The 26,439-nt window shown below is 39.4% G+C and overlaps 1 protein-coding gene and 1 non-coding gene across 6 annotated transcripts in view; one reads left to right on the forward strand and one right to left on the reverse strand.

The window, feature by feature from the left end:
- The window catches only part of Lin54 (lin-54 DREAM MuvB core complex component), a 71,697-nt gene that overhangs the window by 24,169 nt on the left and 21,089 nt on the right, over positions 1-26,439 (forward strand). For 4 of the 5 annotated variants that reach the window (XM_038339988.1, XM_038340004.1, XM_038339980.1 and 1 more), the window contains exons 3-4: positions 2,841-2,964; positions 19,616-19,758. In XM_038339988.1, the coding sequence (XP_038195916.1) occupies positions 2,841-2,964; positions 19,616-19,758 (267 nt within the window). Of the gene's footprint in view, positions 1-2,840; positions 2,965-19,615; positions 19,759-23,564; positions 23,655-26,439 lie in introns of those variants that run through there. The other variant, XM_038340014.1, reaches the window with a different exon arrangement.
- LOC119806111 lies at positions 17,189-17,313 on the reverse strand. The gene has a single exon (XR_005284142.1). It is a non-coding gene; the product is annotated as a small nucleolar RNA SNORA40 (small nucleolar RNA).

Here is a 26,439-nt window from a genome sequence, read left to right on the forward strand (position 1 = left end):
AGTAACTACACACTTAGAGTTTTCTACATTAGTCCCCATGATACATATGTTTCAAGGCCTATTGCATACGAATCTGATTTCCCCCCGTGTAGTCTGCAGCATTGTTTTGAGTTTAGAGTACTGAGGTTGTTGAGCATGGACAGCAGGTGAGAGTGAAGGCTCATGGTATTGACTGGAGCACGGTGACAATGGGTGTGTAGACATCCCGATTCCAGATGCTACCCTTGTCCCGTGTTTGTAGTGCCCCGTGTGTGGGAACAGCCAGCAGATCTGGGACAGCACGATGCTGAGAGCCATTTGTATGAGTTATTGGGCTGGCTTTTCTACCTTATTTGTAAATTCTCTTCTTTTTTTTGTATTAATCTGCTAGACTCATAAATGTATTGAAAATTTCTTAAAAATTTAAGGTTTTCTTTTGTTTAAATTTTTTTATTTATGTGAATGAATGTTTTGCTTAAATGTATGCATGTATGTATGTATATATACCATGTGTGTACCTTGTTCCTGCAAATCCCAAAAGGCGTCAGATCTTTTGAAACTGAAGTTGCAGATAGTTTTGAGCCTTTCTTAGGGTGCTGGGAATGGAAGCAAGGTCCTCTGCAAGAGTAGTAAGTACTCTAAACACTGGTGAGCTTTGTGTATACCAGGCAAGCACTCCAGCAAATGAACCCAGGCCAGGCAACATCCTAAGCCACCTTAGAACAAAAGTGCAAGTAAAATAAGCATAAAGCATCATTTTCAAGGGGCTGGAGAGATGGCTTAGCAGTTAAGAGCACTGGATGCTCTTTCAGACGCCCTAAGTTCAATTCCCAGCAACGACATGGTGACTTACAACCATCTGTAATGAGATCTGGTGCCCTTTTCTGGTCTGCAGGCATACGTGTAGACAGAACACTGTATACTTAATTAATAAATCAAGAATCATTTTCAGGAGCATGCACAAAGTCCTGCATTCCATATTCAGAACATAAAGCCAGGTGTGGTGGTGCATGTCTGTAATCCCTGAGCTTGGGGTAGAGGCAGAAGGATAAGGACTTCAAGGCCAGCCTAGACAGTGTGAGGGCTTTGTTTTGAAAACTAATTATGGTTCCTTAATGGATCTGGAAATTGTTATTTTGAACAGAGCTCCAGTAAAGGAATATAACCATAAGAGCAAGATGAGATCGTTCATTTGAATAATTAATGTAATTTTGGTTCCAGTGTTTGGATTTTTTTCCTGTTTGGTAAGCATATAGTATATAATGATGAAAATCAGGAAAGAGGCGGGGATACTTTCAAGTCTTACTTTTAATAGCTAAGGTTAGGTGTTTCTAAGACCGTCTACCTCTGTGGTTACTGATACTATATATATATGTGAGATTCCATTTTGCTTTAGAGCTTTAGTAAGCACTTGGGGAGTGCTTCCCTTCATGTCTCAGGACTACATCAGCTTCCCAGAGCACAGTGAATTTACGCAGCTGTGTCATGGCTTGCAAGCTGGATGTATTGTTATACACTAATGGACTTCCTTTTGTGAAAATACGACTTTCTCTTGGAGGTATTTGTGTCACTAATAAGTTCTGAGTGCAAGAAAGTAACATTGTGAGTGTAAGATAGCATGCTGTTTGTAGTTTGAACACACAGAACTGATGCCTGGCTGTGATCAATACTGTTTCTGATGGATTGCTATTGTTGGTCATGCGTACTCACTTTGTCACCTCCAGTAATAAATAGTACGTTAGGGCCTGTCAAAAGGTAAAATAGTCAGTGTTCCTCACACACTCAACTTTGAGTTTATGCCAGGTAAGTTTCCGCTCTTTTTATCAGCTACTCCTTTGCCTTTCCTGATAATTTCAGTATAAAAACATCAGTCTTGGGCACACTGGCTCACACCTGTGATCTCTCCTGGGAGTCCGAGGCCAGCCTGGTCTCTTATGAAGTTAACTTCATAAGAATGACCCTGTCTCAAAAAATAACTGTACCACGTTGGTACCTCTATCTTTTTTGACTTGTGGCAAATTTTAGTTCAGGTCAACAGTGTGCCCATATTTTAACTTCATATTGGAGATGAGTTAAATAATGTATGGATAGTCCCTTCCAGTAGTTTAAAGTACAATAGATATTATTTTAGTAAATATGTTTCAAAGCCTTTTACAAATCTTCTACAAAACTGTCTTTGTAATTGACTTGAACTGGTTCAGTTCTTCTTTCACTCCTGGGGTGTGTGTAACGGAAAGTCTGCTAAACGTGGTGGCTTATGCCTGTAATCTCAGTACTTGGGAGGCTGAGGCAAGGAGAATGCCATGAGTTCAAGGTCTGCCTGGGCTACATAGTGGGCTCCAGGCCAGCCTGAACTGATGCCTATCTCAAAAACAAAATGAGCAAAAAAAGAGAAAGTGAAAAGAAAGAAAATGTAGTTGAAAATCTGTAATATGTAATAATTTATATCTTGGATCATAGATGAATGTGGTCATGCATATGTGTGCAGTGGTACCTCATTGTATTGTACTTTTTGAACTCCGTCTTTTTGTTATTGAATAGCTTCCTTGGAAACTAACATTGTGCATAGTGTTTCACTATTAAACACTTTTATTATTAAAGTTTACTATTTTGTTCACCATCTGCATGTTTCAGAGACAGGGATTTATCATGAAAGTAGAGGAATTAGGACATATGCGCTTATAGATATGATCATATTAATATTTTGGTGAATTGATTTTGTTTTAAATGTTTTATACATTAATACATAGATAAATTTGGTAAATAACCTGACTTTATGTACTACTATGTATGAATCTTGTTTAACTTTCCTTCATAGATTTTTATGGAAACATGTCTTCATAGTTATCTATATGTTTCAGATTGCTAAGAAGCCTCGAACACCAACCTCTGGTCCAGTGATCACGAAGCTGATCTTTGCAAAACCAATTAATAGTAAAGCGGTCACAGGACAGACAACTCAAGTGCCACCACCAGTCATCACAGGTTATATTCCTTTATAGTCGATCGAACTACATGTATGTCTTTCTTTTAGATTTAGAAAAGCTCATTCTGCCACTTTAAAATGTTTTCAGTGTAGCAATCAGCTTATTTATTAGTATTTTGTACTCTTTTATTAAAATAATTTTTTCATACACTGTACTCTTGATTGCAGTTCTCCCCAACTCCTTCTGAATCCTCAACCCTCCAAACCCTCCCACATTATTCACATTCCCCCATTCCAATTTTCTTTCTCTCTCTTTAGAAAAGTAGGCTAACAAAAAGCAAATAAACCAGAATGAAAAACAAAACAACAGAAAGCACAATAAACACATACACAGATACATACACACAAGACAAAATCTATAAACACACAAGATGGGAGATTGGCCCCCTCCCCAGCCCCCACATGCAATTCTTTGTGAGCAGAAAATTGTCATGTTACCAAATGATAGTTACTTAAATAATAACAGAATTTAAGCTGTATTATGTCTACCAGTACTCTCTAATGTGACCCAGTTCTTTATATACTTTAAAACATGTCATCACAAGTAACTCTTATCGCCGGGCGGTGGTGGCGCACGCCTTTAATCCCAGCACTCGGGAGGCAGAGGCAGGCGGATCTTTGTGAGTTCAAGACCAGCCTGGTCTACAGGAGCTAGCTCCAGGACAGGCTCTAAAAAAGCTGCAGAGAAACCCTGTCTCGAAAAACCAAAAAATAAAAATAAAAAAAACAAGTAACTCTTTATCAATTTTGTTATTTAACCTTCAAGTATTCTGTTGGTAATTGTGGTTCAGTTAGTAGAAAGGTTGGCTATGCCTAAAGACCTTCTGGTATCAATTCATGAGATACAGAACTAATACAAAACAGCGACAAAATCTCCAACAGTGCAGCTCTCCCTGATCATCATGAGTTAGTACCATGGGTGCTATTGTTCGGTCTTTGGGTCATTTATCGTATGTCACAACTAATCACAGGTTTGCCTTGGAATTGCAGACAAAAGCATAGAGATAGATACCTGTTGTGTTGCTAGAACTGTTGGTGCTAAGTTCAGTTTGCAGAGATAATTTCGTCTTTTATGGAGGAAGGGGTAGGATCTTGCTCTTTAGCCCTGGCTAGCCTGGCTAGCTCTGTAGGCCAGGCTGGCTTCTGAATTCACAGTAGTCTTTCTCTCAAGGACTGAGGTTCTGAGTATTCACACCATGTCCAGCTTAGTTCCTTCTTTAGTATAATGCCTACATTTTTTATATATCACATTTTAAGCTACAAAAGTAGTTGTCCTATATTATAAATAGTAGATTATATCATTTTTTATTGTAGCTAATGCTGTTTCAAAATGTTAAAGATTCTTTTTAAATAAGGTGGTCCTTATTGAATTGATTTACCTATGTATAGCTGGTTTCTCAAAAAAAAAATGAACTTATCACATCCATGCTTAAAATATTTATTCTTGGCTTTGACTTATGACAGTATTGTCTTAGCCATTAGGATCTATTTATAGCCTTTTTATTTTGCCTCCTATCAGCCCAAACCTATTTAACTTATCTTAAGAGATAGCAACTAGGTCATGCTCTCTTGGAACCGAATGTCTTAGCAATGTTTCTCTTTGCCACCCTCGTGACTGCCTTGCTCCTCTCACCTCTTGGCCACTCTTCTTAGACGTTATTGAAGTTTAATGAGGTGTCTTCGTGTAATTGTTTTTATATGTGTTCCCATCAGGATGGATTATTTCTATCGTGTATTTACCTTACATTGCAGTTTATTTGTTTTTGAGGGTCTTACCATGTAGCTCTTGCTGGCCTGGAACTCACTATGTAAGAACAGGCTGGCCTCAGACTCACCTCCCAAGTGCTGGGATTAAAGGCGTACACCACCACACCTAGCATATGGTTAAATATTTTTTTACTGTTTTTATTGAGCTATACATTTTTCTCTGCTCCCCTCCTTTCCTCCCCCTCCTCTTCTGCCCTCTCCCATGATCCCCATGCTTCCAATTTACTCAGGAGATCTTGTCTTTTTCTACTTCCCATGTAAATTAGATCCGTGTATGTGTCTCTGAGGGTCCTCTTTGTTGTCTTGGTTCTCTGGGGTTGTGAATTGTAGGCTGGTTTTTTTCTTCTCTATGTCTAAAAGCCACTTATGAGTGAGTATATATTATATTTGTTTTTCTGGGTCTGGTTACCTCACTCAGTGTTTTCTAGATCCATCCAGATGCAAATTTCAAGATGTCATTTTTTTTAATCATTGTGTATACTCCATTGTATAAATGTAAAAATGACTCCATTCTTTGGTCAAGGGGCATTTAGGTTGTTTCCAGGTCCTGGTTACAACACATATGATGCTATGAACATAGTTGAGCACATGTCCTTGTGGTACAATTGAGCATCCTTTGGGTGTACACTCAAAAGTGGTATTGCTAGGTCTTGAGGAAGGTTGTTTCCTAATTTTCTGAGAAATTGTTATACTGATTTTCAAAGTGGCTGTACCAATTTGCACTCCCACCAGCAATGCAGGAATGTTCCCTTTACCACACATACTCTCCAGCATAAGTTGTCATCAGTGTTATTGATCTCGTCTGTTCTTACAGATGTTAAGATGGAATATCAGAGTTGTTTTGATTTGCATTTCTCTGAGGGCTAAGGATGTTGAGCATTTCCCTAAATGTCTTTCAACCATTTTAGATTCCTCTGTTGAGAGATGTCTGTTTAGGTCTATACCCCGTTTTTTGTTTGTTTTGTTTTAAATTGGATTACTTGTTCTTTTGATGACTAGTTTCTTGAGTTCTTGTATATTTTAGAGACCAGATTTCTGTCTGATGTGGGATTGGTCAAGATCTTTTCCCATTCTGTAGGCTGCCATTTTGTCTTGTTGACCATGTCCTTTGCTTTACAGAAGCTTCTCAGTTCCAGGAGATCCCATTTATTAATTGTTGTTCAGTGTCTGTGCTGCTGGGATTATATTTAGGAAGTGGTCTCCTGTACCTGTACGTTCAAGTGTACTTCTCTTCTATGAGGTTCAGTTTGGTTGCTTTTTTGTTGAGGTTTTGATCCATTTGGACTTGAGTTTTGTGCATCGTGATAGATATGGATCTATTTTCATTCTACATGTTGATATCCAGTTATGCCAGCACCATTTTTTAAATATGCTTTCTTTTTTCCATTTGATATTTTTTGCTTCTTTGTCAAAAAACAGGAGTTCATAGGTGTGTGAATTGATATCTGGGTCTTCTATTCGGTTCCATTGATTCTCTTGTCTGTTTTTATGCCAGTACCAGGCTGTTTTCAGTACTGTAGCTCTGTAGAAGAGTTTGAAGTCAGGGTTTGTGATGCCTCCAGAAGTTCTTTTTTTGTACAGGATTGTTTTGGCTATCCTGGGTTATTTTGATTTCCCATATGAAGTTGAGTACTGTTCTTTCGAGGTCTTTGAAGAATTTTGCTGGATTTTGATGGTCATTGCATTGAATCTGTAGATTGCTTTTGGTAAGATTGCCATTTTTACTATGTTAATGGTACCTACCCAAGAACATGGGAGATCTTTCCATTTTCTAATATCTTCTTCAGTCTCTTTCTTCAAAGATTTAAAGTTCTTGTCATACAGGTCTTCTACTTACTTGTTTGGTTAGAGTTACTCTAAGATATTTTATGCTATTTGTAGCTATTGTGAAGGGTGATGTTTCTCTGATTTCTTTCTCAGCCTATTTTTATCATCTGTATAAATGAGGGCTACTGCTTTTTTTTTGTGAATCTTGTAGTCTGCTACATTACTGAAGTTGTTTATGTAGGAGTTCCTTGGTAGAATTTTGGAGTTGCTTATGTAAGCTATCATCAGCAAATAGTGAGAGTTTGACTTCTTCTTTTCCAGTTTGTATCCCCTTGATCTCCTTTTGTTGTCTTATCGCTCTAGCTAGGACATCAAGAACTATATTGAATAGATATGGAGAGAGTGGATAGTCTTGTCTTGTTCCTGATTTCAATGGGATCACTGGGAGTTTCTCTCCATTTAGTTTTATCTTGGTGGTTGGCTTGTTATATGTTACCTTTATTATGTTTAGGTATATTCCTTGTGTCCCTCTGCTCTTTCCAAGACCTTTGTCATGAAGGTATGTTGTATTTTGTTGAAGGCTTTTTCAGCATCTAATGAGATGAGCATGTGGATTTTTTTTCCAGTTAGTTTATATAGTGGATTGCATTGATAGATTTTCATATGTTAAACCATCCCTGCATCTCTGGGATGAAACCTTCTTGGTCATGATGATTTTTCTGATGCATTCTTGGAAACAGTTTGCCAGTACTTTACTGAGTATTTTTGTGTCAACATTCATGAGTGAGATTGGTCTGTAGTTTTCTTTCTTGTTTTGAGTATCAGTGTAATTGTACCCTTGTAAAAAGAGTTTGGTAATGTTCCTTTTGTTTCTATTGTGTGGAATAATTTGAGGAGTATTGGTATTAGTTCTTTGAAAATCTTGTAGAATTCTGCGCTGAAACCATCTGGTCCTGGACTTTTTTTGGTTGGGAGACTTTTGATGACTGTTTCTCTTTCTTTAGAGGTTATAGGTCTATTTCATTTGCTTATCTGGTCTTGATTTAATTTTGGTAAGTGATATTTATCCAGAAAGTTGTCCATTTCCATTTTCCAATTTTGTGCAGTACAGGTTTTCAAAATATGACCTGATGATTCTCTGGGTGTCCTTGAGTCTGTCTGTTCTTATGTCTCCCTTTGCATTCTGATTTTATTAGTTTATTTATTTATTTGTTTATTTATTTATTTATTTATTTTTTGGTCTTTGCACTTTTTTTTTTTTTCTCGTGGTTTATTTTTTTATATTTAAAAATTTCCATCTCCTCCCCTCCTCCTCCCCCTTCCCTCCCCTCCTTCTCCCCCTTCCCTCCTCTCCCCTCCACCCATACCTCCCCTCCCTCCCTCTCAAGGCCAAGGAGCCATCAGGGTTCCCTACTCTATGCTAAGACCAAGGTCCTCCCAACTCCCCCCAGGTCCAGGAAGGTGATCGACCAAGCTGAGAAGGCTCCCACAGAGCCCGTCTATGCAGAAGAATCAGAGCCCAGCGCCATTGTCCTTTGCTTCTCAGTCAGCCCCTGCTGTTGGCCACATTCAGAGAGACGGGTTTGGTCGCATGATCCATCAGTCCCATTCCAACTGGAGTTGGTGATCTCCCATTAGTTCTGTCCCACCGTTTCCATGAGTGAACGCACCCCTCACGTTCCTGACTTTCTTTCTCATGTTCTCTCTCCTTCTGCTCCTCATCAGGACCTTGGGAGCTCAGTCCAGTGCTCCAATGTGGGGCTCAGTCATTTTCTTCATCTATTGCCAGATGGAGGTTCCCTCACGGTCCTGACTTTCTTTCTCATGTTGTCTCTCCTTCTGCTCCTCATCAGGACCTTGGGAGCTCAGTCCGGTGCTCCAGTGTGGGGCTCTGTCATTTTCTTCATCTATCGTCAGGTGGAGGTTCTATGGTGATATGCAAGAAATTCATCAGTATGGCTATAGGAACTGGCCTTTTCAGGCTCCCTCTCCTCAGCTGCCCAAGGAACTAACTGGGGGCGTCTCCCTGGAAACCTGGGAATCCCTCTAGGGTCAAGTCTCTTGACAACCCTCAGGTGGCTCCTTAAATTAAGATATAAGCTTCCCTGCTCCCATATCCACCCTTCCTGTATCCCAAGCATCCCATTCCTCCGAGCTCCCCCCATTCTCCCCTTCACATTTTTCTCTCCCCATCTTCCCTTGGCCCAGTCTCGCCCAACCCTCAAGTTCCCAATTTTGCCTGGTGATCGTGTCTACTTCCAATATCCAGGAGGATTACTATATCTTTTTTTGGGAGTTCACCTTCTTATTATCTTCTCAAGGATCCCAAATTTATAGGCTCGATGTCCTTTAATTATGGCTAGAAACCGATTATGAGTGAGTACATCCCATGTTCATCTTTTTGGGTCTGGGTTACCTCACTCAGAATAGTGTTTTCTATTTCCATCCATTTGCCTGCAAAATTCAAGATGTCATTGTTTTTTACCGCTGAGTAGTATTCTAGCATGTATATATTCCACAGTTTCTTCATCCATTCTTCCACTGAAGGGCATCTAGGTTGTTTCCAGGATCTGGCTATTACAAATAATGCTGCTATGAACATAGATGAGCATATGCCTTTGTAGTATGATTGGGCATCTCTTGGGTAGATTCCCAATAGTGGAATTGCTGGGTCCTGGGGTAGGTTGATCCCGAATTTCCTGAGAAACCGCCACACTGCTTTCCAAAGTGGTTGCACAAGTGTGCATTCCCACCAGCAATGGATGAGTGTATCCCTTACCCCACAACCTCTCCAGCAAAGGTTATTATTGGTGTTTTGGATTTTAGCCAATCTGACAGGTGTAAGATGATATCTCAAAGTTGTTTTGATTTGCATTTCCCTGATAGCTAGGGAGGTTGAGCATGACCTTAAGTGTCTTTTGGCCATTCGAACTTCTTCTGTTGAGAATTCTCTGTTCAGTTCCGCGCCCCAATTTTTAATTGGGTTAATTGGCATTTTACCGTCTATTGAGTTCCTTATATATTTTAGAGATCAGATCTTTGTCAGTTGCAGGGTTGGTGAAGATCTTTTCCCAGTCAGTAGGCTGCCTTTGTGTCTTAGTGACAATGTCCTTTGCTTTACAGAAGCTGCTCAACTTCAGGAGGTCCCATTTATTCAATGTTGCCCTTAATGTCTGTGCAGCTGGGGTTATGCGTAGGAAACGGTTCCCTGTGCCCATTTGTTGTAGAGTACTTCCCACTTTCTCCTCTATCAAGCTCAATGTGTTCAGATTAATATTGAGGTCTTTAATCCATTTGGACTTGAGTTTTGTGCATGGTGATAGATATGGATCTACTTTCATTCTTCTACAGGTTGACATCCAGTTATGCCAGCACCATTTGTTGAAGATGCCCTCTTTCTTCCATTGTGTACTTTTGGCTCCTTTATCAAAAATCAGGTGTTTGTAGGTTTGTGGTTTAAGATCCGGGTCTTCTATACGATTCCATTGGTCAACTTCTCTGTTTTTATGCCAATATCAAGCTGTTTTCAATACTGTAGCTCTGTAATAGAGTTTGAAGTCAGGGATGGTAATGCCTCCAGAAGTACCTTTATTGTATAAGATTTTTTTGGCTATCCTGGGTTTCTTGTTTTTCCATATAAAGTTGATTATTGTCCTCTCAATCTCTGTGAAGAATTTTAATGGGACCTTGATTGGGATTGCATTGAATCTATATATTGCTTTTGGTAGAATTGCCATTTTTACTATGTTGATCCTCCCAATCCACGAGCAGGGGAGATCCTTCCATTTTCTGGTATCCTCTTCAATTTCTTTCTTCAAAGACTTAAAGTTCTTGTCAAATAAATCCTTCACTTCCTTGGTTAGAGATACTCCCAGATATCTTATGCTATTTGTGGCTATTGTGAAAGGTGATACTTCTCTGATTTCCCTCTCTGCTTCCTTATCCTTTGTGTATAGGAGGGCGACTGATTTTTTGGAGTTGATCTTGTAACCTGCCACGTTACTGAAGGAGTTTATCAGCTGTAGGAGTTCTTTGGTGGAGTTTTTGGGGTCGCTTATGTATACTATCATATCATCTGCAAATAATGAAAGTTTAACTTCTTCCTTTCCAAATTGAATCCCCTTGATTCCCTTATGTTGTCTTATTGCTATTGCTAGAACTTCAAGCACTATATTGAAGAGATAAGGAGAGAGTGGACAGCCTTGTCGTGTTCCTGAATTTAGTGGGATAGCCTTGAGTTTCTCTCCGTTTAATTTGATGTTAGCTGTCGGCTTGCTGTAAATAGCTTTTATTATATTTAGGAATGACCCTTGTATCCCTAATCTCTCCAAGACCTTTATCATAAAAGGGTGCTGAATTTTGTCAAATGCTTTTTCAGTATCTAATGAGATGACCATATGGTTTTTTTCCTTCAGTTTATTTATATGATGGATTACATTGATAGATTTTCGTATGTTGAACCAGCCCTGCATCTCTGGGATGAAGCCTACTTGATCGTAATGGATAATTTTTCTAATGTGTTCTTGGATTCGGTTTGCCAGTATTTTATTGAGAATTTTTGCGTCAATGTTCATGAGTGAGATTGGCCTGTAATTCTCTTTCTTGGTTGAGTCTTTGTGTGGTTTAGGTATCAGGGTAACTGTAGCTTCATAGAAGGAATTTGGCAGTGACTCTTGTGTTTCTATATTATGAAATACCTTAAGGAGTATAGGTATTAGGTCTTCTTGGAAGTTCTGGTAGAATTCCGCATTGAAACCATCTGGTCCTGGGCTCTTTTTGGTAGGGAGGTTTCTGATAACAGTTTCTAATTCTTCGCGACTAACAGGACGATTTAGAGCATTTACCTGGTCCTGGTTTAACTTTGGTATATGGTATTTATCTAAAAAACTGTCCATTTCTTTTACATTTTCCAATTTTGTGGCATACAGGCTTTTGTAGTAAGATCTAATGATTCTCTGAATTTCCTCTGTGTCTGTGGTTATGTCCCCCTTTTCATTTCTGGTCTTATTAATTTGTGTGTTCTCCCTCTGCCGTTTGATTAGTTTGGCTAAGGGTTTGTCAATCTTGTTGATTTTCTCCAAGAACCAGCTTCTTGTTTCATTGATTCTTTGGATTGTTTTCTGTGTTTCTATTTTGTTGATTTCTGCCCTCAGTTTGATTATTTCCAGTCTTCTACTTCTCCTAGGTGAGTCTGCTTCTTTTTTTTCCAGAGCTTTCAGGTGTGCTGTTAAGTCACCAATGAGTGCTTTCTCCGTTTTTTTTTAAGTGGGCACTTAGTGCTATGAACTTTCCTCTTAGCACTGCTTTCATTGTGTCCCATAGGTTTGAGTATGTTGTGTCTTTGTTTTCATTAAATTCAAGAAAGACTTTAATTTCTTTCTTTTGATTTTATTAGTTTAAATATACTCTGTTCCTTTTGGTCTGTTTAGATAAAGGTTTGTCTATTTCATTGATATTTCTCAAAGAATCAACTCTTTGTCTCATTGATTCTTTGTATTGTTTTCTTTGTTTCTGTTTTGTTGATTTCAGCTCTCAATTTGATTATTTCCTGCCATTTGGTCCTTCTGGATGAGTTTGATTCTTTTTGTTCTGTTAACTCATTGGTGTGGGATTTCTCCAGCTTATTTATGTAGGCATTTAGTGTTATGAACTTTCTTCTTAACGCTGTTTTCATTGTATTCCTAAATGGGTATGCTGTGTGGTCATTTTCATTGAATTTTAGGAAGTTTTTAATTTCTTTATTTCTTCTTTGACCCATTGGTGATTCTGATGAGCACTGTTTAATTTTCATGCGTTTGTGGGCTTTCTAGAATTAGTGTTGCTGTTGAATTCTAATTTTAAGCCATGGTAATCCAATAAGATAGAAGGGGTTATTCCAATTTTTTTTTTTTTGTATCTGTTGATGTTTGCTTTGTTATTTAGTATGTGGTCAATTTTTGAGCAGGTTTCGTGAGGTGCTGAGAAGGTATATCCTTTTATGTTTGGATGGAATGTTCTGTAGATTTCTGTTAAGTCCATTTGAGTCTTAACATCTGTTAGTTCCCTTATTTCTCTGTTAAATTTCTGTCTGGGAGACACATACTTAACTTTAGTTAAATTTTTTTTTGTATGTTTTGGTTTTTTTTACACTGACTTATAACTTGCCCCCTAGTTATACTCTGTTTTTATACCTGGGTCCTTGTTGGTCTCCCCTACTGCAGTTAGGTTTTTTCTTGATAGTATTTTTTTCTCCTTCCTTCCTTCCTTCCTTCCTTCTTTCTTTTCTTTTCTTTTCTTTTCTTTTCTTTTCTTTTCTTTTCTTTTCTTTTCTTGAGACAGGGTTTCTTTGTGTAACCATATCTGTATTAGAACTAGCTCTATAGACTATGCTGGGCTTGAATTCATAGAGATCAACCTGCTTCTGTTTTATAAGTGCTAGGATTAAAGATGTATACAACTACTGCTGGGAGATAGTAATTTTTTCTTCCTTTACCATTTAGTTCTTTAAGGATTACTTTATTTTAAAAAGTTTTCCTAGTAAGGGCCCGGTGAGATGGCTTAGAAGGTAAAGACTCTTGCTGCCAAGCCCGAGATCAGTGTTGCTGAAGGAGAGACCCAATCCTAAAAGTTGTTCTCAGACCTCCAAATGTGTGCTATAGCACATGCTTGTGTGTTTGTGTGCAATACACAATAAATACATATTAAAATTTCCCACATAAGTGGCTTGCTCAGTGGCATTGAGTACATTCACATTGTTGTACAATGTGATGTCAGCCCTTTTCATCTCTAGAATTTTTAACTTGGAAAACTCTAGACTCATTAAAAGTTATTCCTCATTCCTCCCTGTCTCCACACCTGGCACCCACTGTCCTGCTTCATGTAACTCTCAGTGTCCTGTGTGTCTGTCAAGATGAATCGTGTAGCATTGCTCTGTCACTGGCTGGTTTCATGTGCTAATGCCATCAGGTCCATCTGTGACGGTGTGTTTAAATGACCTCTTTTAGAAGGCAGAGCAGTACATTCTGTATTTGTACAAGATTACTCTTCTGTTTGTCGCATTGTCAGTGGAGCTGTTCTGCCAGTGAGTGCTATTGAGGGAGTATGTGTGTCTTTAAGACTGTAGAGTAATATGTAAATGCTATTGGGAGATTGGACTGTTATTCATGGCTCTTGAGTTGATTTTCTCTATGATCTTGGGTAAATGTATTATTTATCTTATGAGAGAGGCGTGTTTACATATAGTCTTAATTAGCCTGGGTGGGGCTCAGAGCTCACTGTGTAGCTGAGGCTGACCTTGAACTGTTGGGATTAGAGGTGTATGATAGTATACTCCTAGTTTTGCTTGTCTTCTTTAAAATATGAGTGCCATCACCTCACGTGATTAATGAGATTAGAGGTCTGTATTATGAAAGCTTCTAAGATGCAGGGTATTTTTATGTTAGTATAGTTTATTGTTGTGTGAAAAATATTCACTAATGAGTTGATCTCTCTTAGAATTTGGTCTTAGCTGGGCATGGTGCCGTATGTCTATATTCTCATTTGGAATGCTGAGCCAGGAGGATTACTGTGGGTTTGAGCCCAGAGGGTTCCAGGGCAACCTGGGTTACAGACAGACCCTGTCTCAAAAAAACCAAACAAATCAAAAAGAAACAAAATTACATTGCTTGTATACTTCCTTGAATTTACAGAGTTTAAGATGAATAGGGTTAAGGGTTAGATCAGAAAATCATAAATGCCTTGAATATGGTGGCTCGTGTCTCTAATCCCAACATTTTAGAGGCTGAGACAGGAGGGTTGTTGTGGAATGTAGGCCAGCCAGGACCCAGCAGTATTATCCTGTCTCAAAAGAAAAGAAATGGCAGCATCTGGCATGATGACCAGTGGGCAGTGGCTCCTGCCACTAAGTCTCACCACCTGGGTTTGATCCCTGAGACCCTGGCGGTGGAAGGAGAGAGCTCACTCACGCACATCATGGCCTGTGAGCAACCAAATTCTCGTCACTAAATGAATATTTTTTTTAAAGAAGAGGAAAGTCATAAATGCTACCTTGAGAAAAATTTAGTGGATTACTCAAAAAAACAACTTGAATTTTGAAATATATCACGAAATATTCAAATATTTGGGCAGAGTTTGCATCAAGCTGAATTTGCTCCTGTGCTGTATCGTGCAGGGTTTCGGAAGGAACATCTCCCCGCCACAGCATCAACAGGCTGCTTGTTTGTCTTCCTCAGAGGGTGGTACTTGTTACCCTAGGAGAACATCAGGGCTCTGTTGGCCAGTTAGATGGCTATCCCAAACTGCCAACTAGGCACCAGGATTTAAACTGCCAAGTAGGCACCAGGATTTAAACAGCCTGTGTTCTCTGCTTGATACTTAAGAACCAGAGTCATTTTTGGGTTTAAATTTGATGTCTATGGCTCTTGGGAGCCAGCATAGGCATCTGGAGAATATCTAGGCATACCTTCATTTTTTACCTGATGGAAAAAAATGAAGGGGCTCAAGGCCATCCTTGTTTATACTGTGTAAGATTCTAGGCCAGCCTGGGCTACCCAAGAGCCTGTCTTCAACTCAAACCCTAAACTAGAAACCTGAAATTCTGTTTGTAGCTTAGGGTCTTTGTATGGGTTATTCCCCCACTTAATGTCCATTCAGGAATAGCACAGGAGTAGAAGAGATAGGATTCCCTCCTACCCCATCCCGCCCCACATCGGACCCACACTGTAACACATGTACTGACCTTCCCCGAGGACCCACACTGTAACACATGTACTGACCTTCCCCGAGGACCCACACTGTAACACATGTACTGACCTTCCCCAAGGACCCACACTGTAACACATGTACTAACCTTCCCCGAAGACCCACACTGTAACACATGTACTGACCTTCCCCTTGAATTGCCTTGAGACCAAGCTCCTGGAAGGCTTGTTGGGAGGGAGGTGTACTACCTGGGTCCTCAGACAGATAGGTGAACACAGACCTTCACGCTCACATTTTGTACACACATAAAATAATAAATCTTACTTTAAAAGCAAAATTATACACTTAATTTTTGTGTGGGGGTGTGTGTGCCCATGCATGCATGCAAGGTGAGTACAAGTCCTTGTGTACCTTAGAGTGTGTGGAGGTCACCATGTGGGATCGAGGACCATTCTCAAGTGCTCAGCAGCAGCAGCACCTCACCATCAGGCCATCTCACTAACCATAATAAACCTAAGAGGAAAGTGAAGGAATTACAGGTGGAACTTAGTTGGCGTTTCCAAAATCCAAACAGGGCTCCTGGAGATTTATTCACAAAATGGAATAACTTTCCACTGGGACAGAGGGATTCACCCCTTCCACAAGCACATGAGAGTTCATTATTCTCATAGCTTCCATTAAATATTGGGAACAGTAGCCAATAATGCAGGGTTGGTAGGCGGGGACATAACTTGGTGATAGACACTAGGTTTGCTCTACAGTAACGCACACCTCTATCCCAGAAGGTGAAATCTGTGAGCAGGAGCACTGAGTGGACTCTCAGTGTCAGTCCCTACCTGGGACTGAGGCTACTGCTGCTGAAGCATCTGACCATGTGGCTGTGCCCAAGCCCTGGCACCTCAGCTGGCATGTCTGCCCAGGCTGGCCTCCGGGATACCCAGCTGCTGTCAGGGACTTCCACTCTCACTTCCCAGTCCCTTTTGTTCCTGAGTGCGCGGGGACAACCTCCAGATGTGTAGAGAGGCCCAGCATCACTCTCAGTGGCCTTACTTCCAGGGGACCCTGACTCGCAACACCTGGAGTTGATGTGATGAGGGCACAGTGGACTGCAGGAAAGAAATTACACTTTCAGTTTTCTTCCTTCTCCACAGTTTGCTTTAAATTTTAAATTGTTATTGTGTTAGTAGTGTGGGTGTATGGAAATCAAGGACAACTTTCAGGATATGGTTTTTCTTTGCAAAATAAAATGAGGATTGACCTCAGGTCATCAGGTTTGTGTGGGAAGCACCTTTACCTACTGAGCCACCCTGCCAGCCCTTTCCAACATAATTTTTGCCTTTTTAAAAATGAGTTCACTTTAAGTGATTTTTCCCCTCTAGTATTAACTATCTTTAAGAATTGAGATTGCCTATACAAGTGTTTTCCAAGGGGCTCAGTACTCACTGAGGGAGCTCAGTGCACACTGCTCCAGTCTGGCTCTTAGCATCCACATAGGACGTACCTCTAGCCTTCTGGCCTGGGGCATTCACTCTTGCGCACAAATGCATACTTAGACACACACAGCTGGAGATGCAGCCTAGTGACAGGTGTGTAGGCAGATTCCTACACACCTGTATACATACAGTTGTTTATTTAAAGAAATTAACTTGATGAAATTTGATTACATTCTTAAATCAGCTTAACCAGTCATTAGATCTTGACCAATCTTATTTCATAAACTCTATCCCTTTCATCCAGGTTTGTTTTAAAGCAATTTCAGATACTAAAGTTTTTACCTGTAAATATTTCAGCCTTACTCTATAGCATAAATAAGTATATTTATAAAACTAACCATAACAGTATCAGTACTCATAAAAAAGTGACCTTAATATTATTTTCTAAGAATTATAAAATACTGCTGTCAATTTCAGTTTAACTGAAATCATTTTAATGTTAATATTTTCAAATAATTAGTGTTTATTATTATTGACTATGCTGTTTTTAATTTGTCAAGTTCTAAAAATTTTACCACATTTTTTTATCATGCATATCAAAACTCATGCTGAACAATGAGTTCTGTATCGCAAAGGAAGCTTTATTTTTGTACTTAACTTTTAGTCTTTGGTTACCAGTTAAACAAAAACTCACACAAGCCAGGCAGTAGTGACACAAGCCTTTAATCCCAGCACTCAGGAAGCAGAGACAGGCAGAGCTGAGTTTGAGGCCAGCTTGGTCTACAGATTTGAGTTCCAGGACAGCCAGTGCTACACACAGAGAAACCCTGTCTCAAGAAAACAGAGCAGAACCCAAAAACCTCACCCAAATGCTACAATACATATAATTGTTAAAAAATAATAAAAATAAGATCTTTTTTAAAAAAACGAATGTTTCCTGAAAGATAATACCTATTTAATATGAAATATTAATACCCAAGACAATGGACATTTTTATGAAGCTGCATTGCTATAATAACTTCATAATGATGGTTGTTGGAACTTTAGGCTTGTTCCTCAGGCATTTACTTTGCAAAGCACATACACAAAAAAAAAAAATTAAAAATTACCTTAGTTTTAAGTTGGTTGATTGATGGAGTGGATGTGTGGAGGTCAGAAGACAACTTGTGGGGATTGGTGTTCTGCTTTCCATGTGGGTCCCAGGAGTCAAACCCACTGGGCCATTTCATAGGTCCTAAAATGTTTTTAAATTAATAAATTAAGAAAAATTTGATTCCCATTTAGAGACGTTCCTGCTTTGAACTGCTCAGTTCCTTTGTGTAAAGAAGCCATCCTTGTTATCATCCCGCTAGCTTTTGCATCTTCTCTCTCCCTCGCTAGCTGAGGTTTGAACCTAGCACCTGGGTTAGAGGAACTGTAGAGGGCATTTCCGTGCTGTCTCCACTTCTTAAATCCTTACACCTTCCCTCCTTGCCAGTGGGTTTGGTTATACCACCCTCGGTGACTTCAGGCTCCTTTCTGTTGAGAGAGTGCTCTTAGTATGAAATTTTTGTCAGAAATTCTTTCATAGTGCTGGACTTAATGGCTTTCCCCCCCTACTTCTGTGTATTTGATATGGTTTTGTTTCTTCAACCTGGCAGCATGGGTCAGTCAGGATAATCTTGATTTTCTGCCAAAATAATCTCCAAATCGTTTCAAAGAAAAGTTTTTTTGTTTGTTATTCATACTTCAGAAGAATCTGAATGTCCATTTGCAGTTCAGAGGATTCCCCTCATGGTCACTCCCACCTCAGACACAGCAGAGGAAAGGACTCTAGAAGGGGTAATTCATAGCTCAGTTGCCAGTGGTCGTCACATGACCCTAATTAGCCTCAAGACTGGAAGGGTATCAAGCCAGAGTACAGTGCTACCGTGTGCATCAGAATTCTTGTGAACAGCAGTAGTGACTATTCCATATACTCCTTCAAGAATGTAGAGATCTAGGGCTGGGGCCGACCATGGGTAAAGGTAGGTGAAGGAAAGAAAGTTAGAATGGCTTTGTATTCTTTTCTCGCCCAGTATAAAACTTTCTGATATTTCACATATTGAAATATGGCTTCCAGTTCCCTAAGTCATCCAGGCCCCTTGCATTTCCCCAGGGTCGTTTCAGAGGAGTTATTGTGCAAGATAGAGCGAAGTGTGGAATCTGGCCAGAGCAGCTAGATGAAATTTTCTTTCCCTTCGGTGCCTCTAAAATTAGTGTTCGGGTTTGTCCATTCAATTATAGCTTTTATATGTGTGTGTGTGGTCATATTTGTGTGGGTACCTTTAGAGGGCAGGAAAGGGCATTGGATCCCCTAGAGCTGAAGTTACAGAGAGTTGTAAGCCACCTGATGTGGGTGTTGGGCTCTGGCTTTGGCTCTCTGGAAGAATAGCAAGTACTCTTAATCACTGAGCCATCTCTCTGGCCCCCAGTAGCTGTTTTTATAAGTGTCTGTATGAGTTTTGTTTTTGTTTTTTGAGTCAAAGTCTGATGTATTCCTGGTTAGCCTGTTGCTGTGTAGCTGAGAATGATCCTGGATCTTCAGGTCTCTGCCTTCCAAGTGGTGTCCCATCTTTCCTGGTTGATGAGGTTTTAGGGAGAGATCCATGGTTTCCTGCATGCTAACCAAGCCCTCTACCAACAAAGCTGTGTCCCAGTAGAACTGTGGATTTCAATTTTGCCCTGAAAAATTGTTCAAATGAGAAATCAGCTGTAGTACACGAAAAGTACAGCTGAAGCGACCCGGGGCAAAAGTCCTGAATTGTTCCAAGCTTACTCTCTGATAGAAATAGCTCAGCTATGTTTCAGAGCATATTCTTGATAATTCTTAGGTTCATTGTATTCCTTAGGGTCTAACTAATGTCTTTAAAGTCATCTATTGATATATGTGACACTAAAGTCCTTGTATATATAGGTTATCATCATGTAAGGTTTTAAACTGTTATTAACAATAGTCAACTGGTGTGCTGCCTCTCACTTGCAGGTAGGGTTCTTCCACAGTCTACTCCTGGAACTCCATCAAAGACCATAACTATATCGGAAAGTGGCGTTATTGGATCAACTTTAAATTCTACAACACAGACACCAAATAAGATAGCCATCTCACCTTTGAAGTCACCAAATAAGGTAAAAAAGGAAACCAGCCACAAATGCCAAATACTGTGGTTGCTGCATTTGTTGTCTACAAGTAACTTCAAGTACTTTAGTTTTCATATATTCCCAAGCAGACAATAGGCACTCAGTGAGTACACAATTAATTTAGTAATCAAATTGTTTTCTTTCTTTTTTTGCTTGTTTGTTTAATACTGGATCTACTCTGTAGCACTCCTGCTTCTGCCTCCAAGGTGTGCTTATAAGCATTGTGATGAAGGATTCATATTTCCCCTCTCTGTGTCTCTCTGAGCGACACCCTCAACCACAAGCAAGGAGTTTTTGCTAGTAAAGATTTTATTTTAAACACTTGGTAACAGAGTAATCATTGGTGATTTTTATGGCCCATGTGAATATAGATAGGTTTTTTTTTAATGAAATATGTAATGCACTTAGTTATTCTTCAGTTCGTATATAACACATTTACTCTTGGGTAATAATAAACACATGTAGTGGGTTTGCAGTTATAAAACGCTAAGCAGCCATTTCTTGATGGAGATGGGAGTTTTTGCTGGCTACCAATCAGTACTAGAAAAGAGTATTAGATGTTGCCAAGCATATTGTCGATGTTCTTGGAGCTAAACTACACTTTATTCGAAGTATTTGAAAACTTTTCATGATTTGTTTTCATTCTAAGAAGGTAAGTGTCTAACTTACTTCCCTAAGACATATTAATGTCATTATACCAGTGTAGAAAAACATACAAAGCAGGTTTATTTTAAAAGTCACTTGGGTGGAAAACATTTTTTTTCCCTATGAGATGCCACCCTATGACTCTGGAAAGACATTATCTTTTTCCCTGGCTTCTTCCTTGATTTGCAATTATTCATAAATTTTAAAAAATTGAATGTTTGCTCTATATAATATGTAACTATGATACGTCATACAACTTATTTAAGTAGGCATCCACGTGCAAATGAAATCAGCTTATCCATGCATAATGATGAACACTGGGGCTAAAATACAAGTAAGGGTTTAATTTTAAGGAGTTGAGGAAGATAAAAACCTTAGATGGAAACAGTGAAAGTTGTGTGCAGAATCTTAATGATTGCAGGCAGACTGATATGTGCGTGTGTATGTGTGTGTGTGTTTATGACTAAGATTTAAACAGAGAAGGGTATTCTTGTTTTATTTTGTCTTCAAAGTTTTTCTATATAGCCTAGGATGGCCTCGAACTCAAGGCAATCCTTCTGCCTCAGCCTTCTGAGTGCTGGGATTACTGGCATATGCCACCACACCTGGCTTTGAAGGCTCTACTGGAAGAATTACTGTCTTCAGGGACTTCTGTTGTTGGCAGTGTACCTCACCTTGTCTGCACATTAGAATCACGGGAAATTCTCATCCCAGAGTGTCTGATTTATTCTCTCTGCAGTTTGGTTTGATATCAAGATTTTGAAGCTGCCCCTGAGTGATTCAAATGGGCACTTAGACTGAGAGCCACTGTTCTGAATAATAAGAGGTTGCGTTTTTATAAAGGAGACCTGCTGAGTTGTAGTAGACAGTTTGGTAGAAGACGTTGAGGAACATCTGAGGGAGATCGGTCAGAGTCGCTAAGGGCCCTCTTTAAAAACAAAGCAAAACAAACAAAAAGAACCCAAAACTAATGTCTGACTTCCTTCCATACCCTGTTTAAATTAGAATCTGTAGGCTAGGTTAGATATTTTCATTCATGTTGTGGGTGGGAGTAGAGAATCACTGAGTGGAATTAAGAAAAGTAGCTAACTGGCTTCTGGCAGTTCTCGTCCTTATCTGCCGTTGCTTCCCGCCCAACCCGGTGGTGCGTGTCAGGGCTCTTTCATTAAGTTCTTTTCTTTCTGTTGAGGGAGGCTGCTTATTCATTTTTTTTTGGGGGGGGGCAACCTTGTTAACGTTTCAGACAGATCTCACGCTCTTCTCCGTCTCTGAGACTAAATTACTGCTGAAATCGAGATGCCAGTACTTTCTCAACTCCCTTGAAAACTGCAGCTGTTTCTCACTGCAAGACAAATTTCTTCTGTTGTGTTTTCTCAGTAATCGTGAAATTTTGTATTTATTAGACATGCAAACACTGAATTAATGAAATATTCTGTTTTATTTATTTCTCCTTGCTTTAAGTCATTGAATCTCAACCTATGGGTCTTGAACCCCCCCCCCCCCCCACAGGTTTTGTACGTCAGATACCTTGCATATCAGATATTTATCTTATGTTCCAGTTGTGAAATAGCAATGAAATACTTTTGTGGCTGGAGTTTTCACCACGGGAGGAACTGTATTAAAGGGCCAAAGCGTTGCCAAGGTTGAGAACCACTTCTTCTTTATGTTTTACTTTTGCTGTTGTTGTTTTTTTTCAAGGCAGGGTTTCTCTGTGTAACCGTCCTGGCTGTCCTAGAACTCATTTTGTAGACAAGTTTTACCAATTTCATCCTGTTTTCTGTCCTTTAGTGTATCTTTTGTTCTGAAATCCTGGTATTCCTTTTAGAGTTATTTGTTACGTTATATTTCAATTTCCTAAATCCAGTGTTTTAACATACAAAACTAATTAGAAGAAGCAGCAGCAGAGAGTAATTGCCACAGTTCCAGCTGATGCATAAAATCCCTGATGATATTCATCTTCTACTTTGGTAAAAAGAAATTTGAGCCAGGTGGTGGTGGTGCACGCCTTTAATCCCAGCACTGGGAGGCAGAGACAGGTGGATCTGTGTGAGTTCGAGGCCAGCCTGGTCTACAAAGTGAGTTCCAGGGCAATCAGGGCTTCACAGAGAAATCCTGTCTGGAAAAAAGATAACAAGAAAAAAAGAAATTTGAAACTGCATAAATACAATACTCACAATTTGAAAAGGAAGAAAAATCTTAGATTCCATGTACCAGCACAGTGTTGAATGGTAATATCTACTTTTGATACTTGATCAATTCTGCAGATCTGAATTAATGCCCAGCAAGAAAATGAAATAAGGGATTAAGATGAATATGAAAACGTATCACAGTTCTCTCATTTACAGTCATATGCAATTACAAAACACAAAGACCACAACTGAACTATTAGAATTAAAGTTTAAGTTTAGCAAGATGACCAGTGTGTGCTGTTTCTTTCAGGACTTGGAATGTGTTCAGTGGATCCCGTGCTTGCCTAGCGTACCTGAACCCTGGATTCAGTCTGCAGTAGAGAAAGTAGAGAATAAAACGGGGCATGGTCACACACACCTGTAATCTCAGTAGAGGCTGCTGGCCTACAAGCTGGAGGTCAACCCCAGACTCAGTTTGACACCAGCTTGGGATCATGTCTTTAAAAAAAATGTTTGTGTGTGTCTGCACACACCCCTCCCCCATGTGAGCGCATTACATATACTTTGGTACTGGGAATTAAACCAAAGGCATCATATGTTCTGAGCCCATGTTCTATCGCTATGCTCCAGCTTCATTTAACCAATGCTTTATAGTTTTTATTGTAGAATGCTCTCACTTTTCAGGCTAAATATATGGATCAGTATTGAGGGGTCTGTTTTACTGGCTGGTGTCAATGTGATGGCTCTCCTGATTTCGGTCTCGGACAGTTGCTACTGTTAGCCGGTAGCAGTGCTGGTCCTTTTATCTGTTGACAGTGCGTCCTGAAACGCTTGATTTCTTACTTAGTGTTGGTTAGGTTTGCAGGTTTTCTGGTAGAGCCAAAGAGCGTGTCATCTGCCGACAGTGACAGTTTGACTTCCTCTTCCCCAGTGTGTATAGTGTGTCTTTCTCTTCCCTGTCGCTCTACTTGGCACTGCATTGAGTAAAATAGTGACAGTGAACATTTTCTTTTTTTTTTTTTTTTTTGTCTGAGGTTCTTAGAAAGTTCCCAGTTCTTCCTTATCAGCAGAACTAGCTCTTGGAATTTGGACATGGCTCTATATGTTTAAGTAAGTTACTTCTGTTCCCTGAAATCTCTATTCCAAAGGGTTACTAAGTTTATAACATTGTTTTTTGTGTGTCTGTTGAGATGATCACATGGTTGGTTGCAATTCAGTTACTGATTTGTATGTTTTTGTAGTTTCTGTCTTACTTTGTAGTTCAGGCTGTCTGGAGTTTTCTGTGTTGCCCAGATTAGCATTCAACCCATGGCATCCTCTTCTCTGCCCGAGTGCTGTAGACAACACTTCTAGGGAGTCTGTTGTTAGTGTTGTAGTTACTGTTTCATGGTCCTGGGGCCAGGCAAACACTGTGTTAATGACCCGTACCCCTTGCTCGGAGGGCTAGTAGTTTTGTTGAGGATTTTTGCATCTATGTTTGTCAAAGATACCTGCCCATAGGTTTTTTTTTTTTGTATTCTTACTTGATTTTGGTGTTGGAATAATACTGGCCACATAGAATACCTTTGGAAGAATTCCTTTATTATTTTTATAATTATTATTATTTATTATAGTTATTGTTCCTTTATTATTCCTATATTATTTTTGTACTAATTTAAGTAAAATTGGTGTGTATAAATGTTTTAGTTGAATTTTACAGGGAAGCTATCTAGCCCTGCCCTTAACTTTTTTTTTTTTTTGCTGGTGTTTTAATTTTTATTGCAGTGTATTTAGTGTGTGCGCTTGTGTGTGTGTTGGAGTGTGCATGGAAGTTAGAGGACAGTTTGCTGGGAGCTTCACATATGTTCAGCAAGTTCCTGACCATTGAACTATGTCCTAGACCTGATATGACCATCTGGAAACAAAAACTTTTAAACTGAGATTAAGAATTCAGCAGTTTAGATGCATATTAAGAACAAGGATCCTTCCTTCTGAGTTTTCTGTCATTAGACCCACATTTAAGAAAATGCAACAGTAAATTCTTGAGGCAAAAGGTAAAGTAAGAAACATGGAGAAAATAGGACAATAAAAATAAGTTTGTAGATGTGGCAAAGTTAACATCATATTAATGTTTATGTGTGAGCATGTCAGGATCAAGTCTAGTCCTGTACATGCTGGGCAAGTAAGAACTGTGCCGCTAAGCAGCTTTCCCAAAGAAGGTGAAGGAGAGAGAGAGAGAGAAACAAAAAAAGGTTAAATGATCTGATTCGAGGTTACAGTAACTTTTACATATGTGTGCATGTACAACATGTAAACAGACGTGGGCTAGCAAGATGGCTTCGTGGGTTAAAGTGCTGGCTGCACAGGTGCTGCAGCCTGAGTTGATCACGAGGGAGAGAACTGACTGTACCCCCTGACCTCTGACGTCCACATCCACGGGTGTCCATGTGCACATAGAGGCACACACATCATACCCACACATATGTAATAATAATAGATAGGTATTTTTAAAATGTAGACAGATTTGTGTACTGATGTAAAATGTAGTCAGAGCTGACTTACTCAGTTTAAAACCAGTTATGTATGACTTGTAAGAGTGGTAGCTTCAAGCTTAAGATAAAAGTTTAATATTTAAAAATTCTAAGGTTTTGCTTTTAAGATTTTCTTTTTATGTGTCTGAGAGTTTTGCCTTTCTGTATGTCTGTGCACTGTGTGTATTCCTGATAACCATAGAAGCCAGAAGAGGCCCGCAGATTCCCTGGAACTGGCCCTATAAAGGAAGGTCGTGAGCTGGCTTCTCTGCAAGAAGAGCAAGTGCTCATAACTACAAACCTATCTCTATAGTTACCCCACCCTGTTTTTAAGCCTCTCCATTGCTAAGTAAGCATTCTACTTCCGAGCTCTGCCCTGAGTCCCTTGAGACAGAAGAAAGTGTAAATAAGTGAATTATATTTTTTGCCATATGGTGGTTGTCCATATGGTATGGAGGACTTCTGTAGACTAAGTGGGGATTTATGTAATACCTTAGGAAATAATAGATTACAAGAGATCAAATTGTCTTTATTTTATTTATCTATTGTTTCTGTTAGGGTTTGACTGTCACCCACAGCGGTCTTGACAAACTCACCTCTGGCCTCAGCCTCTGCTTGCTGAGATTGCCAAGTGTCCATCCTGCACGCCAGTTCACCTTTGCTTGTGTTAAAGTGCGTGTTAATCATGAGTCACAAAAACTCAGGGCATCTCATGAGACTAGTTGCTTTATGGACTGCTTCCAAAGTTTTGTTAGCTTCCTGGGAAGTGTCAGCTTACTGTCTGGGAGAGAAAATTATTGAAATGATTTGTAAAATTTTAGTCAGATTTGTTATACCTAAATCAGTTAGTTTGTCTAGAGTCTCGATAATGATTAACTTGAATAATTTTGAACAGTATTTGGCACTATAGGTTTGTGTGGCGGGGGTAGTCAGAGTTGTAGTCTTTCAGAATCAACTAAACTTGATATGGGGACAGAATGGTCCTTCTTTAGAATATGTTCAATGAAAAACAATATAGTTAGTTTATTTGGTAAAAACATCTATATTTTCTTTTTAATTCTGAGAGTCAAAAATTATACCTTTCTCATAAATTTTATCTAATATCAACAAAATTGTGTGAATTCTTGCATTTTTTATTTTAAAATCTTTTTTTTTGAGATTATAATTTTTTCTCCCTTTCTCTCTTCCCATTCCCTTCCATATCTCCCTCCCTACTTTTCTTATTCTCCTGTGTTTTTAATGATTTTTAAAAAGTGTTTAAGTTGTGTGTGTGTGGTTTTGTGTGTATGGGTGCAGGTGCCCGTGGGGTCCAGAAGAGTGCATCGGGTCCCTGGAGATTGAGTTGCAGTTGATGCTAGGGACCAAACTCTGGTTCTCTGGAGAGT

Source organism: Arvicola amphibius, chromosome 1 (assembly GCF_903992535.2).
Source record: "Arvicola amphibius chromosome 1, mArvAmp1.2, whole genome shotgun sequence".
Lineage (NCBI taxonomy): Eukaryota > Metazoa > Chordata > Mammalia > Rodentia > Cricetidae > Arvicola > Arvicola amphibius.